Source organism: Dromiciops gliroides, chromosome 5 (genome assembly GCF_019393635.1).
Source record: "Dromiciops gliroides isolate mDroGli1 chromosome 5, mDroGli1.pri, whole genome shotgun sequence".
Taxonomy (NCBI): Eukaryota; Metazoa; Chordata; class Mammalia; order Microbiotheria; family Microbiotheriidae; genus Dromiciops; species Dromiciops gliroides.
The window spans coordinates 40,446,031-40,465,516 of NC_057865.1; the positions used below are offsets into that span (position 1 = coordinate 40,446,031).

The following is a 19,486-nucleotide window of genomic DNA, read 5'->3' on the forward strand; positions in this document are numbered from 1 at the left end:
AAAGCAAAACATGTTATACATATGTATAGTCAAGCAAAGCAATTTCCTCCTTTAGCCATATCCATACATATGTTGTGTGATATATATGTATTCCAAGTCTGTTACCTCTCTGTCTGAAGGTAGATTATAAGTTTCCAACACATCATATTCTAGACATCTTTTTTTTAACTGCCCAGATCTCTTAGAACTAGTGAAAAAAATAGGAGTAGAAAGGATATATGAGTCACTTCCTGAAACCTTAAAAAGAAAACTCCCAGGAACATTTTAGCCAAAATCCAGAGAACATAATAAGGTAAAAGAAAAAATACATCCAGCAGCCACAAAGAATTCAAGTAACAAGAAACCGCAGTCAAGATTACTCATGATTTATCAGCCACTACTCCATAGGAGCAGGGAGCTTGGAGTACAGTCTTGCATAAGGCAAAAGATAAAGGCTTTTAACCAAAAACAGTTTACCCAGAAAAACTGAGTAAAATCATACAGGAGGAAAAAAAAAATGAACATTTAATGAAAAATTTTATTAAAAAAACTTCCAAGCATTTTAGAATGAAAAGACCAGAGCTGCATAACAACACTGAACTTCACAAAAGTGAAGAGAAATATAAAAATGTAAAACATGAATGAACAATGATTAAAAGACAAGAATAAACTACTTCAATTCTAATATGGGGAGATGATACATACATCTCCTCTGAACCCTATTATTAGGGATCATAGAAGGAGTCTATTTAGACAAGGCCTAGAAATATTCTGGTTATGTCTCTATGATCCTAAGGAAAGAATGGAAAGCAAGAGGAATATACAATGGTGAGGTCAGGGGAGGTGGGGAACACAGTGAACAGTTGTTAGGGGAAATTATCTCACATAATCAGGGTGCATAAGTAGGCATCTATACATATACATGAAGAAGAAGGTGTGGGTGGGGGACAGCTGACATAAACCTCATCTGCTCGGTCAAAAGAAGGAAGAACATGCAGAGTTGGGTAAAGAAATATATTTTATAGGGAAAGAGGAGAAGAGATAGGGAGAATTTAGAGTAAGGGAGTCCTTAGGAAAATTTACCAAGCATATACAAAAATATTTATAGCCTTTCTTTGAGGTGGCAAAGAATGGGAATATAAGAGGATGCTTATAAATTGGGGAATTGTTGAACAAGTTATGGTATATAAACATGATGGGATACTATTGTGCTGTGAGAAATGACAGGGGTTGTTTCAGAGAACTATGGGAAGACATGAACTGATGCAGAATGAAGGGAGCAGAACCTAGAGAACAGTTTATACAATGTAACAATATTATGATAAAGACAGTGGATAGAGCACTGGGCTTGGCATCAAGAAGACATGTTCATGAGTTCAAATCTGGATTCAGACACTTACTAGCTATGTGACCCTGGGCAAGTCACTTAACCCTGTTGGCTTTGGTTTCCTTATCTCTAAAAAGAGCTAGAGAAGGAAATAGCAAACCACTCCAATACCTTTGCCAAGAAAACCCCAAATGAGGTCAGAAACAACTGAACAACAACATTATAATGCCAACCAGGATTTCAGAGGACTAATCATGAAAGGTACTCCTCACCTCCTGATAGAGATGATGAACTCAGAGTAAAGAATGAAACATATTTTCTTTGAACATGGCCACTGCATAAATGGTTTTACTTGACTGTACATATTTTTTAACAGGTTTTGTTTTTCTTTTGTTTGTATTTAGGGAAACAAGAATTAGGGAGGGAGAAAATGGATTTTTACTGATTAAAGGGGGGGGGGCATATACACACGTAATATTTAAAAAGAAAATAACACACAAGCACATTAGTTTTTTCCAGGCTGTCAGTGTCTCCTAACATGAGAATTGCTACAACACTTGGTGATTGCTTCTAAAATCTTTGAGAATTTATACTTTGAAAAAGTAAAATTTACTGATAGCATTTTACTCGAGCAAATGACTATTTAAATAAAAATGGGGTTTATTTTCTTTTAAATACTGAAAGCCAAAGGAATGGAAAAAAACATGCCTTGGTTTTGTGAACTGATTTTCTAATTTCAGTACTTAAAACTCAGGCATTGTTAGTTATAAATGCAAAACAATTAACTAGGCTATTTTTGTGTGTTTGAGACTTTGCTTTTTTTTCCCCCCCCAAAGGGAGAAACCCTGGAAACTTTAACAACAGCAGCAGTATGTCTTTTCAGTGCACAACCCCAGCTCGCAGATCAAGTGCCACCATTGGGTCATCTGCCTAAAGTTATCCAAGCAATGAATCACAAGAACAATGCCATTCCAAAGAGCGCCATTCGAGTCATACACTCACTCTCTGATAACGAGGTATTCTCCCTTTGGAAGAGTTGGTTGTCTTAACAGATAACAGCAGAGTTCTGTCAATTGTTCAACCCTTGCCTCAAATTGGATCCATTCTGATAACACTTTAAACATATTCTACAGTTATGGAAAACTCACATTTAATACAGTAGATTTAAATGTTTCTCCATCAGAAAAGACATTATATAATGTACATCGTATATTCATTATTTAGAAGCAGGGCTTGATAACAGTGCAGTTTTTTCTTCTGTGTATATAGTTGTGTGTTCGTGCAATGGCATCTCTGGACACCATTGGTCCTCTGATGAATGGAATGAAAAGGCGGTCGGACACAGTTGGTCTGGGCTGTGAAGCAATTAATCGCATGTTCCAGAAGGAGCAAAGTGATTTAGTGGCCCAGGTAAACAGCTCTATTTGTAATGTAAAATTAGAGTTACTTCCAGTTCTCTGCTTGGTAGAGTAGTTCCCTAATGGTGCCTGTAGGTGTAGTCAGTCCCCACTGATACATATAAAAGGAAGAAGTAAAGGAAAGAAATGTGAACATAAGGAAGAAACCAGTCTGAGGGGCAGACTCCCAGCTATGGTCAGTAGCAGCCTCCTTTTCCTATTTGCATTTTTTTATTTTATTGGTCTTAAATTCCACCTGGGTTTTTAGTGAACTAATTATAAAAATGTTTCTGAGAAAACATTTAGAGCTACCATCTTGGTCTTTTACACATTAATGTAAATTGGTCCCAAATGTATGCTAATAAATGTTAAACAACCAACTCTCCAGGTTAAAAAAAATGTATGCATGACATATCTTTTATGTTTATGTGCTTAGTGGTGCCTGGCATATAGTAGGCACTTAATGTTTATTGACTGATTTTTAAATTTGCATTGCATTATTAATGTAGTTAATACTTAATCGCTTTCTTAAGCCTAGACAAGCCACAAAACAATAAATCAAGTCCTGCTTTGTAGAATTTGCCAATTCCTGGAGTGTAAACACTTACTCTGTGTAAAAATATTATTAATTAACTGGGGCTTAATCTGTGGACTACTGGCTGGCTATCTGACTGCTCTTAACTGGTAAAGCTATAGCTGGCTATTAGCTGCCTACCTGCCTCGGGGTTTAAAAATTCCCCCAGGTTCTCCCACCACCTCTCAGACTGATAAGCAAGTCTTTTTTTTTTGGTTTTATGAGATATTTTATTTTTTCCGTTACATGTAAAGATAGTTCTCAACTTTTGTTTATCAAGTCTTTCTTTTAAATAAACATCTGAAAATATAGCAGTTGGTTCTCAGGAGCCTGCACACTCTTGATTAGTGCACCAATACTTATAACACCCAGCAGAGGGGCAGCTAGGTGGAGCAGTGGGTAGAGCATAGGCCCTGGAATCAGGAGTACCTGAGTTCAAATCTGGCCTCAGACACTTACTAGCTGTGTGACTGTGGGCAAGTCACTTAACCCCTATTGCCTCACTTAAAAAAAAATTTTTTTTTTAATGGGGGCAGCTAGGTGGCGTGGTGGATAGAGCACCGGGAGTACCTGAGTTCATATCCAGTCTCAGATACTTAATACTTACTAGCTGTGTGACTCTGGGCAAGTCACTTAACCCCAATTGCCTCACTGAAAAAACAAAAAAACACCCAGCAGAAATAATTTGTACTAGGGAATGGGAGTGTCAGTAAGGTGATAGGAAGTTCTTCTGAAGGGACCTTTTGACAGGGCAGTTGTGAGCACCAAGGGAGAAGAATGCAGGCAGATGTGTCAGAAGAGGTGAAGAAACTGAACTGGGTCATTGAATTTTTGCCTGTGGGAAGGAAGAGGAGATGGTCTTCCTCTGGCCACTCTAATCCCCTACTTCCAGGGTTTCAGCTACTGCTCTTGAGTCTCTATTTCAGCTTTATGATGTCCTTGATAGATTTCTTTAAGCTTCCCTCAGAACCTGCCCTCTATTTAGAATGTAACACTTTCCTAGATTAAGGATTTGACTGTTTTATCCCAGTTCTGGGCACCTTGTTTTTATTGGTATGTTTTTCTCTACACCAATCATTGCAACTTTTTTTTTTCCCCAATCATTACAACTTCTCAGAGATCCCTGCCACCCCACCCCCCCATCAGACTCTCCTTAATTACATAAAAGAAAGTAAAAACGGTCCCATATCACAGCAACCACAGAGATAATATTCCACCCAACTCTCAGCTATAACTGCAGAGGTGTTTCATTATCTTTTCTTGGGAACCCTCATTGGTTTGTTAATTACAGTTCAACTTCCTAATCAGTGGGGGTTTTTTCTCATTTATGTTATTGTCTTATGTATATATTGTTCTTTTGGAACTGCTTGTTTTACTCTGCATCAAGTCATTACCCTTGATTCTTAGTTTTTCTGAATTCATGTCATTTCTTATGTACAATAGTATTCCATTATTCTTATCACAATTTTATTTTTAGTTCCCTCAATCCCTTTGTTTCCAGTTCTTAGCTATTCTGAAGAGCTGGGCTATGAGTATTTTGATAGCTCTCCAGTCTTTTGTTCTGTCTTCAGGTCCTTGGGGTATGTGCCTCACAACAGAAGCAGAGGCCACAGACAGCTTATCTTCTTGCATGATTCCAAATTGGTGTCCAAAACAATTGGACAACTTTACAGCTCTGTATAGTGCCTTAGTGTTCCCATCTTTCTAGAATCCCTCCAACATTGACTATTAGACTGTGTCACCTCTCAATTTGCATGAGATGAAGGTTAAAACAACCTGAGTCGGAGGCAGCTAGGTGGCGCAGTGGATAGAGCATTGATCCTGGATTCAGGAGGACCTGAGTTTGAATCTGGCCTCAGACACTTGACACTTAATAGCTGCGTGACCCTAGGCAAGTCACTTAACCCCCATTGCCCTGCAGAAACAAACAAAAAAACAACCTGAGTGTTGTTTTAATTTGCATTTCTTTAGGTATTAATCATTTGGAACCTCTTCACATCATCATTTATAGTTTTCAGTTCTTTTGCAAATGATGTATTCATATCCTTTGACCAGTTACCTAATGGTGTTATCTTTTGGTGTCAATTTCCTGAATATCTCAGATAGCAAACTTTTGTTGGTGATATTTGAGGCAGATATTTTTCCCCACTGCACAGTTCCTTTTCTGATTACTTCTTTATTTTAATCATGTAAGATATAATTGGGAGCTTTTATCAGTCATCCAAAGGACACATTTAAGTTTAAAGAAAGGGCATTTAATGAGGGTAGAAACAGTGACTGGACCTAAGATTTCACTGACAGGAAATTCTCAGATGAGGAAACTCCCTCCACCCATGGAAGTTGACATCTCTGCAACTTATAAACCTAGATGTACAGAGCACTGAGAGATGCTATGTGTCAGAAATAGGACTTGTACCAAGTTACCTCTATCATGCAAAAGCTTCATAATTCTATCTAACCACAGTTGTTCAATCTTTATCTTGATTGAATTCTCTTTTAATTATTTTTAAATGGTGTGACCTTTTATATTCAAGTTGCATACCCAGTTTGAGCTTATTGTAGATTATGGTGTAAAATGTTGGGCTGCATCCAATTTCTGCCAAACTCCTTTATATATTCCCCAGCAGATGTTGTCAAAACATTAATCTTTCTAGAAATAATTTATGTTTTGGAGTTTATCAAACACTGTACTTAATGTTTTAATTATTTATGTTCTCAGGTGGAACTCTTTCCACCTAGATAGATTTGCACTTCTTCTGTATGTAACTTAAATCTCTTGTTGCCTCAGGCAACTCCAAGCTTGTCCATGGTCACGTAGTTGGTGTCCAAAATAGGACTGAATGCAGATTTTCATGACTCTATCCATGATATGCTGCCTTTTTTCTGTTTAATTTTATTTTACAAAATGAATTATTATAAATCTACTGAAATTCTTTTGTAACTGTAGAGCATTTAAAATGTAGATCTAGCTAATTACATCCTCATTTTGCCCTCTCAGAATTGAATAATTATATTCTTGGGAAGTGATTCTGGTTTTTCTGTTCCTATCTTTTCATTAATATTATTTTTCAAAAATATAGCAAGTTATATTTTATGATTTTTCTCACTTCACCCCCATCCCATGAATAGGATTTTGAAGGACTAAAAGTCTTCTTAATCTACAACTACATGAGGCCTTAATTTTTTAAAAGGTCTCTCATCTTCCACACACACACACACACACACACAGATGGGACTACACTGTGATCACTGAGAATTTTAATGTCTAATTAGCTGATATGGAGTTTAAACATGGCTTTTTTGTGATTGGGAAGAGGCAGTGAAAACCAGCATGATACCACAGTTTGTTTGTGAGGATAGAAAGTATAGGCAATAAACAGGTGGTTGAATAACTTGAGAAAAATGTATTTCTCATTAAAATAGAATCAGACAGATACTGTGCAATTCTCTTAGCATGAGAACAATATCACAACAACAAGGTAGCTGTTTTGTAACAGCCTAGCAGGTGGTTGCCATTCTCTCAGTGAAAAATCCTGATTTTATGGCTTTACTTTGGTTAGATCCTTTTTTAAAAGTATATTTATCTGATACTTGCAGGCCCTGAAAGCAGATTTGGTTCCATATCTCTTAAAGTTGCTAGAAGGCGTTGGCCTTGAAAATTTGGATAGCCCAGCAGCCACGAAGGCTCAGATTGTTAAAGCCCTGAAGTCGATGACCAGAAGCCTGCAGTATGGAGAACAGGTGAGTGTGTGTGACTGGCCTGGTTAGATGCTCTAGACAGACCAGGGATTCTTCAGTGAGTTGTCACAAGTGGGGCCAGCAAAGGGAATGTGAGTGGATTAGTGTGTGTCTTTCTTAACTACCTGGCATTAGGGCCAAATTGAAGAATACTAGTGGAGGATCAGTAGTGTTTGTTATCTTTAGATAATACAGTGAATCTTTGGCCATGGCAGCCCATCATGAATTCATATTTAATTTTTTTTTGGACTGTAACGATTGGAATAACGCCACCTGCTGGAGACTTACTGTAGAAGAGTTCTGCCCATGAAGCAAAGGTCTTTGAGGGCAAGACCAGGAGTCTTTTCTTTGGCATCAGGAAGTGACGCGGACGAGTGGGAGGAGGAAGGAAGAGACTGGCGCTCGGTCTCACGCTCTTTCCTTTGGACTCTGGTGGAGAAGGGAGCTAGAAATGTGCTCTCCCTTTAATAGATAGGAATCTAGGCCTTTCTCTCTCTCTTTACCAAATTCTTGTTCTCCTTAATAAACGCTTAAAAGTCTAACTCTTGCTAAAGCTTGTAATTTATTGGCGACCACTCATTGGATATTTTAGACAGTTTTCCTAGAATTTTAGCCCTTAACAGGACCTGTGATTTCATCACTGTAGAGAGGAAATTCACTCTTCTAATGAGCATCAGCACATGCGGGTTCATCTTAGAAAAGTGCCTGGGACGCAGAGAGGTTAAAATTACCTGTCCAAAGGCACACAGTCCATTTATGTCTGAAGTGGGACTTGGGTCCAGGTCTTCCTGACTTTTAAGGCCTGTTCTATAACCGAGATGCCGCACTGCCTTTCTTTTTTTTTTTTTTGTTTTGGTTTTTTGGGGGGGGGGGGTTGTGAGGCAATTGGGGTTAAGTGACTTGCCTAGGGTCACACAGCTAGTAAGTATCAAGTATCTGAGGCCGGATTTGAACTCAGGTCCTCCGAAGTCCAGGGCCTGTGCGTTATCTACTGCACCACCTAGCTGCCCCATTGCCTTTCATTTTAAAGTTGCAACAGAAAAATTATGACTTATTGCTAAAATTGTAATATATTGTGTGGTTTGACAATCACACAATATCTTTAAAGACTCATGTCTTCTGGTATTTCTGTTAGTAATAATCAAGGACACATTTCAATTTTTATTTGCATTTTTCTTGTGCTATTAGAACTTAGTTCCTATTGATCTAACTTTATAGACTGGTTTCAAGTAGCTTTAGTAATTGAACTCTTCCTGTAAGAGATGAGTTGTACTTACTGATTCCTCAGACTTCTTCTTGTATACCATGATTTCATAGCTTTTCTCCGTCAAAATTATATGGATTTAAGTGGACTGGTTAGAGCTTTCCTTGGCAATTTTCCTCAAAATAAAGTGACCAAAAAACCCATTGCCTTCTAGGTAAATGAAATCCTGTCTCGATCTTCCGTCTGGAGTGCCTTCAAAGATCAGAAACACGACTTGTTCATTTCTGACTCACAAACAGCTGGATACCTCACAGGTCAGAAGTTTGGGGTTTTGTCTCTTCAGTTTAAAAGAAAAGTTTAAAAAAAAAATCCATACTGCTTCAACCGAATCAGGTGTTGAAAATATTTATAAAATGGTGTTTTAGGTCAGTCCTGGTTTGCCCAGCATTTCCACTTCATCATGGGCTAGGATGCTGTCATGTAGCCACTAAGGCTCAGGGTTTGTTTGTCTTTGCCTTTGTCAGCACATGACATTGTAAAAATACAAGGGGGAAGATAACCTATGCTTTGTTTAGTAGACTATATACTGTGGTCAGTTTGGATTCATTTATAAAGTGGCATTTTTATACACACCACGTTCCAAGTAAAAACATGTTTTTCTTGAACTTCTCAGAAAGTGGCACAAATAAAAAACAGACATAGCAGAAACATGAAGATCTTTGTTATTGAGAACATGGCCTCAAGATCCAGATCTTTTGATAATTAAAAAAAAAAAAAGATCCAGTAGCAACTTTCAATTCCCACTGGCTAGTTGGTGTTTTTCAAAGTTCTGGGGTTGAGGCTCCTCCTGAAAGGAAATACTTGGATACCCAAAATGGGAATCATCAGAGTACAGGTTAATGCTTTATTGAAAAAGCCTCTTGTGAGATGATATTACTCTAAGTCATGGGAGACATCTTATTTGTCACATTTGAGGGACATGAGTGGAGTTAAGAATTTGCTGGGTTTTAGGGAAATTTTTCTTCACCAATAGACTCTTTTCATTGCATAAATGTGTATGCAAAGGGTAATTACTGAAACAAAGTTTCTGCTTATATGGAAATGAAAATTGAAACTGGAGGATATTTCTTAACCATTTACATGGAATTGTTTGGCATCCTATGAAAATACGTCCTTCTTCACACAGCATTCAAATGCAAGATTTGGCATAACTGAATTAGCCAGCCCTCAAGAAAAGACTGAAAACTGAATGTTGCATGCATTGTTGGTCTGTCACCAAGTAAGCTTTAGCTGTTGTCTGACTTCCAGTACTACAGATTTAGAAATTGTACCAGAGAGTGACCCAGCAAATAAGCATAACAGCTTTAGAAAAATGTTGCATGATTGTAATTTTTCATTTTGTTGAATTTGCTGCCTTTTCCCTTCACCATTAACACTCTTTAATAGATTTCTGTCTAGTGCAAAGTATGAGTGGAACTATATCTGGGATGCTTGAAGTACAGGGTACTTTGAGGATCAGCCTATAATTCTCTAACAAATAAATGAAAACGTGTTAAGTATCTGTTATGTAAAGAGAATTGGGAAGTGCTGAAATGGAAAATGACATGTGTGGCACCTGCCCTAATGAAGCTTGTCTGGCAGATAGAAGACACACCTCTACTCTTATTTTGAGTTCCCTTTCTGGTCTCCTCAGGGCAGAAACAACATAGAGATTTAGAGCCACCAAATCTGCTTCAGCATCTATATTAAATTTTAACAAAGTATAAACCATCTAAGAACAATTGTTTCTTTAAATGTTTAGATCTTTGGGCTCCATGGGGCAGCGGCTTGGTAGTAATCACATTTCATAAACAAGTATTCCAGGGTGGTAGCAGAGGTGGGAAGATCTGTTTGATTCTACATATAAAAGCCCAGGAAACATATAGTAGTTTAAAGTTAAAGTAGTGTTTGCCAACTACAGGAGTATTTGCTGCTCCTCAAGAGAAGAAACTGTCACCCACTTAAAGCATACACACACTTACCCACTGCCAGGTCCCTAGTACAGTCTTGAGCACACTGATTTCATATGTGTGAGTCTTCTTCTCAGACTGTAACCCCCCTCATGTCTCTTCATCTTTTACATGGACTCTTATGTTCTTCCAGGTTCTCCACGGAGGATCTCCCAACCATTAAAGATGAACAAATAGTGGATTTGTTATGTCCCTTAAGGTCAATGTCAGTCTTTTGGAACTTGGAAAGTATCTATCTGAAAGACCTCCCAGGTCTGCATTGAAAAATCAGTTTAAACTTGGACGGTATAATGTCATGGCCACATGTAACGGTAGCATTTCTTTGGGAGAATGCAGAATTCTGCTTCAGGATACTAAGGGTGTTTTCTCCTCCCTATACAGGGTTTGAGCACTTTTCACCCTGACTCTTTCCACACTTGCTGGACACTAGAAATGGGGGTCCCATGTAAATATTCCAAGCCAGCTGATGGCAGCTCCTACGCCCTTTCACAGTAGGTCCAGTAAGGTTGGCACACGAGGCAGAGGTTTAGAGAGAGTTCCTGAAGGACAGAACCTTGGCGGGGTCAGAGCCATCCTGCTGGTAAAAGTCCAGAGAGACTGCTATTCCTCAGGCAGTTTGCGATCACCCTTTGTCCCAGCCCGTAGGCTAACTCGCCTGCTGCTTCCTCGGGGCCGCTAGCTGGCTTTGATGAGGGCTTCTCTCTCCATAGCTTATCACTTTGTAGCTTACCCCTGAAATCGGCATATGGCTGAGGATTTTTATTGGTAGCAGTCAAAACAAAGCAGGACTCAGAAGAATCCATGTCAGGTCAAAGGTAATCCTGCCCCCTCCAGCCTATAGGCCCTGTCAATAGGTAACGCACCCAATTGGTGGATTACCTGAGGCTGTGGGCTGCTGTTGTACTCAGCTCCCTCAGTCAGGAGTGAGATCCTTTCAGTGGGACAGAAATGTGCAACATAAACTGGGCAGCAAGTCGAGTGAGTGAATGTGAGCCCTTAGCTTGTTACGTGGCCTCTCTTGGCTGGCTTGTTTGGTGTCCTTTTCTACTTGGATGGTTCAGCTTCCCCATCTATACACGGAGCCATGGCTTTGGCAGCAGAGGAGAAAGTACCTAAATGGGAAATTGAAAGACACTCCACTGCACACATGCACTTGTTGACATGAGAGTTTGTTAACTTGAAACAATTGTTTGAAATTATTTAGAACCTAGGAATGAATTGAGTCGTCTGTACCTAAGCACTCTGTAGCTGAAGTGTTATGAAGGGCATAAGTCAAAGAGGAAAGTGTAATGTTTATGATTAAATTAATTTCAAGCATCAAGTAGACATCTCTGTGCTAGGCCCTGAGGACAAGCCAGGACAGTCTTGGCCCTCCAGGAGGATGATGACTGAGAAAAGGACATAACGTTGAACTGATGAGGCATCCTTGGTAACCTGGAAGAACCTTTTCAGTGGAGTTAGATGGCAAGAAGTGAGTGGGGGCAGAGTAAGTTAGACCAGCAGGCACTTTGAGAAGTTTGGCCCTGAAAGGGAGGAGAACCGTAAGGGAAGAGATGGAGGGCTCTCCCCTGTCCTTGTCTCAGAGATCTCTAAGTGTCTTCTTTGGGTATTTTTAGGAACTTAATTGGGTTTGGATTCAGTGGTAGGAGAAGCATAGTGTCAGGATAGCAATTCGGAAAAGCTTCCTAACTCCTCAGAAAGAGAAACTTTTGTCCAGGTAAGACTGGAAAAAGCACCTGTACAGATTCATGCATTGTAGAAAATTGTAACCAGGCCAACGAGAAGCAGCGGCTTCCATTGGCCATGCCCTTACCCACCCCACCCCACCCCTAACAAATCAGTTTTGTTGTGCCCACCATTCTTGCTGGAAATCAGCCTTAATGGGCTTTAATTCTTCTCCGTGATTCAGAAGCCTTTTTCTTTTTGTCCTGATGGTAGCTCCTACGTCCTTTCACAGTAGGTCCAGTAAGGTTGGTCCTTTTTGTGAATGGCTTAGATTTCCAAAGCACCTTTGTTTTGTGGGTATGTGTCTTCCCGCCCCCAGCCCCAGGTGAAGGTAAGCCCTGCACAAAGTAGGTGCTTAATCAGAAAAGCTTAGTGTCCTATTGAAAGCTGTATAATGAGTGTCTCTAAGCAACTGAGCACTGAAAATCAAGAGAGGAAAGAGCTGAGGAAAGTCGACTGAAGTAGGAAGTGTGGGGAAGCTTGAGAGCAGAGTGAGAATTGTGATCCTCACTGAGATGAATAATCTCTGAAGGACTTTGTGAGGTGGCACATGCAGCATAGGATCATGGATCATTATTTAGAATGAAGGGGGGGGCAGCTAGATGGCGCAGTGGATAGAGCACTGGCCCTGGATTCAGGAGTACCTGAGTTCAAATCCGACCTCAGACACTTGACACTTACTAGCTGTGTGACCCTGGGCAAGTCACTTAACCTCCATTGGCTCACAAAAAAAAAAAAAAAAAGAGGTGATTGTTAAATTGGGGCAGCTAGGTGGAGGAGTGGATAAAGCACTGGCCCTGGAGTCAGGAGGACCTGAGTTCAAATCTGGCCTCAGACACTTAACACTTACTAGCTGTGTGACCCTGGGCAAGTCACTTTAACCCCAATTGCCTCACTAAAAAAAAAAAAAAAACAGAATGAAGGGCATTAGAACAGGTGAAGAACCTGCTTCCTGCAGTAATGAGAGCAGCAATTTTCCTTCACTTTGGCCACCTGGTTCAGTGGTGTCCATGATAAGCAAATAGTATCCCCCAAATCCACTTCACAAAGTACTTTCTCTTTTTTCCTACCGTCATCCCTCCCCATGAGAACTGACCTAACTGGGGATTCTTACTTTTACGTGCAATCTTGGGTTCATCAAGAAAACTAAAACCCAATATTTTAAATTAACCAAATTTTACTTTAAATTAACAATTTTCTAAATTACTCACAAGATACAAATGTTCTGAGGGCATTAGGGTCTTCCAGGCTGTCCTCAGCACAATCTGTACCCATAGCTGTGGTTCCTTAGTTAACCCTTCAGCTTCCATTTATAGGGTGTTGACAAAGTCCTCTCCTCCAAAAACCTCATGCCGCAGGCAGTGCAGAGATTGTCACCATCTCATAGTGGGAGCGTTACAGTCTCATCTTCACAGGGGGTAAGTGACCCAGTCATGTTAGAGCTCAAGTCTTCACGAGAGGATTGGGACCTCGACATCCCTGACCCCCTGCGAATGCAGGTCAGCCTCACAGGCGTGACTGTCCCACCTTTGTGTTTGGATCTAAGCTGAGCTCTCAGAGGTCCTAGCCCTTGGACACTTAGAAATAAATGCACAGCACTAGATTGATTTTAAGACAGCACGAGTATGAAGAGAGCATGGTAGATTAGAAGCTAGTCAGTAGATGAACTTTTGGAGAGCTCTTCTGGGCTTCGGCTGTTCTGCTTTAATGCCAAGTTCCCAAATTACCACCTGACGTAGCCCCAACACATATTGTCTATTGGTAGGAAACTTAGCAGTGTAGAACACCATAGAAATAAATGGATGTGGGGGTTGGGGACATCTCCAGGTGACAGCCTCCACTGACACTCTACGTGCTGAAATCTTAAATCTGAAGCAGGCCGCCTGCCATTTGAAGTTCAAGGACTACTGGTCTGGATGCAGTAAATGGCTTTAAAATGTAGCATCTTCGCCTTGAGACTCCCATTGTCAGAGATGGTTCATTGACTTGTTAGTTTCTGTGAGCAGTCTGTGGAAGGCAGAGGACAAGGCCAGGAGAGTCAGTGTACGTTCCCTTTCTTAGAGCTATTGTGCCTCCTAGTAGCCTTTTGAAAATGTATTTAAGCTTCACCCCAAGCCTATAGTCATGGTGAGTGTACTGGCTCCTGCTCACTTCCTTCTCCCGAGTTCTGGTCCCCAGGTTCCTTGTGGCCTCATGAAGACTTGAACAGTCTCGGCTATGGGCTCAATGTCCGCCCAGGACACATTGCTCGCCCTCCATTGAACTGCACCCAAAATGAGAAGCCCAAGGTTGTCCTTCCAGCCTTTCCTTGGCCTGCCTTGATCCTCAGCCTTCATCAAACTGCTCTGCTGTCTGCACTGCCCTTGCTTCTTATATCTCTTTTTTCCCTTCAGGTGTCTCTCCTTCCCTTCTCACTGGCAGCAGTCCCCTTCACCTCAGAAGTGGGCTTTAGATCTGCTCTGCCAGCAGCTTGCTAACCTCTGTGTAGCTCTCTAAAGCAGGTAGATACCATTTTGCTAAGTGCATGTTGCTTCCACTGCATTTCTGATGCTCACCCTCCAAATGCTCCTCAGCTCTTTGCCATTATGTCCTACACTTTTAGCTGAAGACTGCCGAATAGTTTCCATAGGATCTCTCGTATCCTGCATTTACAGTGTGTTTTATTTACTAGAATGGGTCTGAGCATGGAAAGCAATACACATCTAAAATTCAGGGTGAAGCCTTTATATGTTTTATAAAAAGAAACTTTGATAAGTGTTTGCTTCAACATACTTTTATATTACACCTAATATCTTAGAGGTCAAGGAATCTGTACAAAGCCCTGACATTTGTTGGCGGTACTTTGCAAATTCTGTAAAAATCTTCCCAATTCTCCACCGCTCCACCCCTACATCCCAACGGGAATTTGTACCTGGCTCATGGCACTATTGCATAAATGCCTGAGGATACTAACTGGCTATTCTACACCACAGAATCATGATTTTCAAAGTAGAAGTGTCTTCCATTAGGGCATTGTTCATTCACAATTATTTGTATAACACCCTTTCCCACTGACTCTGGTCATGTTAAAGGGTTGACTATGAAAATATTTTCATTTAGAAATGTGGTTAATATTATCAGTCCTCATTCTTTCCATTTGACATTTTTTCCTCTCTCCTTGCCCAGTGTTTTCAGAAACCTGGCTTCCAGAAAGAGGGCTAGGATGGGGGTGGGGTTAGGGTTATTTCTTTCATTTCCATACCCTCAGCAGCACACATTTGGGATACTGAACTTTTATTTTTGCTATATTTGTTGTTCTAATGGCAGTAATTTAAGAAGTTACTGACTGCATGATTATTATGGGTAGGCATCATGAAAAGCTCAGGAGTCATTTTTTAAAAGCTAAATGATCAAATTATTTAGAATTTCTAATAAATGTTGTTTTTCATAATAGAACACTTAAACCAAGTTCATACATAATACTTCAACTATCTTGTCAAAATGTTAGCCGTGGTTAATACAATGTTTAGAAAATTGATATTTTCTTTTTCTTTTAACCAGGACCTGGAGTTGCTGGCTACCTTACTGCAGGGGCATCAGCCACGGTAATATCTAGTATGCCACCTCCAGTAGACCATGAAGCGGGCGATCTTGGCTAAGAGACTTGAACTACTCATGAATTACAATAAATGCAGAAAGGCCAGTGCTGAGAACCACATTCCTCCATCTGACACATTGAAGCAAACTCCTAACTGCCTTTCTGCTTGATTCATGACAGTGTTATTCCTTTTTCTATAAATATATTTTTATTTAGGAGAAAAGTCAGTGATTCTAATTGTATCACGTTGTAACATAAGAAAGCACTCTGTGGATCAACCGAAATGGGTACGCAAGAATATTTCTGTTCTTGTTGTACGAAAGCACATTTTGTTCCTTTGTATCTGTTTACAAGACTGTGAATCAAAAAGACAAAACTTTTTCCCAAGTTTTTATATTTTTTTTTAATTCGTAGCTGTGGTGTTGAACTGCAGTCTGCAGGAATTGGGCTAAATCACTTGTTCCCATAAAAGGGTCCTTGCTTCTCCTGCACCAAGTCTGATGTGATCATCCTTCTCTTCATCCAGCATCATTGGGTTCTGTCCCTGTACCCGTTCACTGATGTCCTTGATCATTAACATTATGTTCCTGAGAGCTCACAGTAGACGTGTTTGTGTGTACCTGGCTTTACCAAATTGTTGAATGAGGATGAGCTTATGTGAAAAAAAGACACAAAACAAAAACCAGCCCTGATGTCAACACATTATGTAAGAGCCTGGTGGGATTGTGAAATGTTCCCTATGTTACCCCGCATAGAAAGCTTTCTATATTGAATGTACATTATACAGATCATTCAGATGTGTACATAAAATTTTAAAAATAAAGGGAATTGACTGCCTTGTTGATGAAACAGATGTGTTCTCGTTTAATCTTCTCCTTTAAATGCCAGTACTTACAAAACAGTCTTTAGGGGCACTGTCCTAAATGGAATAGTGGCAATATATGACAGTTACCTCAGACGTAGCACTTCCTATGTGCTGAAGTGCTTTGTCATTTCCTTCTCCAGGGTCCCCATTTTACAGTTGATGAAACTGAGGTGAACACAGGTTAAGTGACTTGCCCAGGGTCACAAAGAGAGCAAGTATGAGGCTGGATTTGAACTTAGGTCTTCTTGATTCTAGGCCCAGCACTCTATCCGTTGTGCCACCTAGTTGCCTAATTATTGAACTCAGATTTCAGAGATGTCATCAACTTATGCTTATGAATCATGTATAATACCTGCAAGCACTGAAGGATGTCAACTGATGTCTTTTATTACAATATTCAAGGACTTATGAGGTTTGATGAGTGATTATCTTACAGTATTCACTGATATTTTGTCTTGCCAATATTTTGAAAAAATACAACTCTTGTCCACGTGGAACATGTGTGGTGTAATCAGAAGTACCAGGTAGGAACCATTTTTTAGACCAAACACAACTTACCTTAGAACACGGGAGCTCATATCTCCAAGTACACTTTGAAAACCGTTCAGTGAAAGTTGAATGACCAGCTGAGAGTTTATGGGGACAGGGGCGTTCATGCCGTTCAGGGAGAGGGCGGTTTAATGTCAGAAGATGCTTAGTCCAAAGGCCGCCACCTGAAGTCAGTAAACCACCTTCCCTCCTATTTTCCATCAGACCTTACTTTGAAATTAAAAACCAGTAGTGATGCACTGATATTTACTAAGACAAAATATTATCATTTAGAACAAAGAATTGCCTGCAAGAGGCCTAAATTTCATTCAGCTATTCTCTATAAAGAGTTGTTTCATAACTTTCTGTAGTTGGCAAAATACTGTCATCTTCAATATCGTATATTGTAACCATATGTTGAAAGAAATCGCCTAAGAAGATGGTAGCAAAGAGCTGGCCTTCAAGGCAGGAGCCCAGGTTCAAATTCTCTGATGCAAACCGTATTAGGCTGGGCAGAGTCATAGAACTTCTCAGTGCCCTATTGAACTCAACAGCCGACGTATTGGAGGGGCGGAGAAAGTCCCTCTCCAGGAACTCCCAAGGCCAATGCCTTCACAAGTCTGATTTTTGTAAAAATCATTCAACCAAGACTGGGGTAGTCCTACGTCTGCCCAATTTAAAGTGACAGGATTCCAATCTCACCTATTTGGACATCTGTGTTCTCATGCTTCAGTGAAAAAGCATGAAAGCATAATACACTTGTCTTATCGTCCCCCTATTGCTAACTTTTTAAGGGCAGAGACAATAGTTGTGAGGATTTTTTCCCCATGTTTGTATCCTTACTACCTAGTACATTGTGCAGAAGAGGCAGGTCATATTTTAATAATGCTTTTACATTTGGAAAGCAAGATATGTTGAATTCGTGTTTGAGAGAATTCTGTCTGCACCAATGCTTGTAGAGTTTTTAGGAATGGATGGTAAGAATGAAAAGGGAGATGGAGTTGGTCTTTTCAGTTCCATGAGGTATTAGCTACCAGTTCTCTCTCTGAGCCCAGAACAGCATAGCTTTCTTGGGAACCCCATGGTGCCTGCAGCAATGAAACAAGAAACTTTACAGAACAGTAGACCTAAGTGGTCTATATGGTGAGAAGGTGGGCCTTTGCCTTAGTGGTAGAAATGCCAGTAGACTTCTAGCTTTATCTCCTCCCCCCCAACTGTTTCTGTTGTCATCCTGGGACATATTGGAATCTTAATACTCTTGGCATCACCTCTGGCTAGTCACCAGAGAGCATGGTGAGAGGTGGAACAACAGGTGGAAAAAGTTGTCTCTGCTCACCATTTCCAAGAGGCTTTCAGCAGGAGATGCTCATTAGGGATGGACGGAACAGTACCCATACCCTGAGAAAAGGAAAGAGGGAATGGAACTGAACCAGCCTCATTCAGCCAAGGAGTAAGGACTAAGGATCTTCCCTTAAAGAACCGGTCTGAAGGCCATGACAGCTCCCCATGTACTGGAAATGTGGTGTGTTGGCCTGGGTTGGTTGTCTCATTCTACGCCCTGAAAGGTGGATCTGGTGCATCTCCTGGCAAGCTTTTAAGATGTGACAGGGATGGATGCCAAGTGAAAAACTAATGCCTGGACACTGAAGCAGTAAGAGGTGAAGCCTGTGTGGGCCCAGCTGGAGAGGAGCATGGCCATGTTCCCTAGCAACCGCAGAGGGCTTTTATCCCAGGAGGATAACCTAGAGGCAAAATAACTAGTGATCCCCAGGCTTGGAGTGAGTCCACTCTCCACATCTTCTTGTATGTTAAATGTCTTACTCATTTGGAGCTGGCAGAGAATCGAGAAATCTAGATGAGAACAAGGAAACACAGATGCTGATGTCAGAAAACCTAGGCTTGAAGATATGAGCCATAGTGTTCTTGAAAAGCCTCAAGATGGAGCCTGCTGCAAGCAAACTCCAAGCTTTGTTTCTAAGCTACAGATCACACGAAGATAATGAAATGAAAACTTTTTTCTCATTTACGTTTTGACCTTGGAGTTAGTCACATTTCATTCAATCAATCAATAGACATTTATTAACCACCTGCTGTGTTCCAAACACTGTACTAAGCACTGGAGACAACATGAGAAAAAAGACAGTCCCTGCCCTCGGTGTGTTCCCAATCTAGTAGCCAAGACAACAAATATATGTGTAAAAAAATTATTATTAATAAGTATATCTAATCTGGAAAAATTATAACTACTTATGAAAAATTATGATTATATGAAAAATTATAGGTTTAGAGAAATTATAATTGGGCCGTTAAGTCCTGCTGCGGTCGCCATCCAAATGTAGAAATATTTTTGATGATTAGCTGGGCCTAATTTTGGGGGGGACTAATCTATGGAGGACTAATCTGGGGACTTTTGCCTATTTGGCTATCTGACTTTGTTAATTTAATGTGGGCTGTTTATAAAGTTCCACCACACTGCTCCCAAATTGATAAACTAAAGATTAAGAAGGCTCTTAACCAAATAATCAAAGCAGAGTTTATTTATGAGATACTATTTAAATTAAGA

The 19,486-nt window shown here is 40.2% G+C and overlaps 1 protein-coding gene across 5 annotated transcripts in view; it reads left to right on the forward strand.

Annotated features, from left to right (window-relative positions):
• The window catches only part of DNAJC13 (DnaJ heat shock protein family (Hsp40) member C13), a 136,153-nt gene extending 119,774 nt beyond the window's left edge, over positions 1 to 16,379 (forward strand). For 4 of the 5 annotated variants that reach the window (XM_043965748.1, XM_043965751.1, XM_043965750.1 and 1 more), the window contains 5 exons: positions 2,143 to 2,322; positions 2,576 to 2,716; positions 6,875 to 7,018; positions 8,434 to 8,533; positions 15,494 to 16,379. In XM_043965748.1, coding sequence (XP_043821683.1) covers positions 2,143 to 2,322; positions 2,576 to 2,716; positions 6,875 to 7,018; positions 8,434 to 8,533; positions 15,494 to 15,591 — 663 coding nt within the window. In that variant the 3' untranslated portion in view covers positions 15,592 to 16,379. Of the gene's footprint in view, positions 1 to 2,142; positions 2,323 to 2,575; positions 2,717 to 6,874; positions 7,019 to 8,433; positions 8,534 to 14,346; positions 14,455 to 15,493 lie in introns of all 5 variants that reach the window. The other variant, XM_043965752.1, reaches the window with a different exon arrangement.
• The last annotated feature ends 3,107 nt before the right edge of the window (positions 16,380 to 19,486 follow it).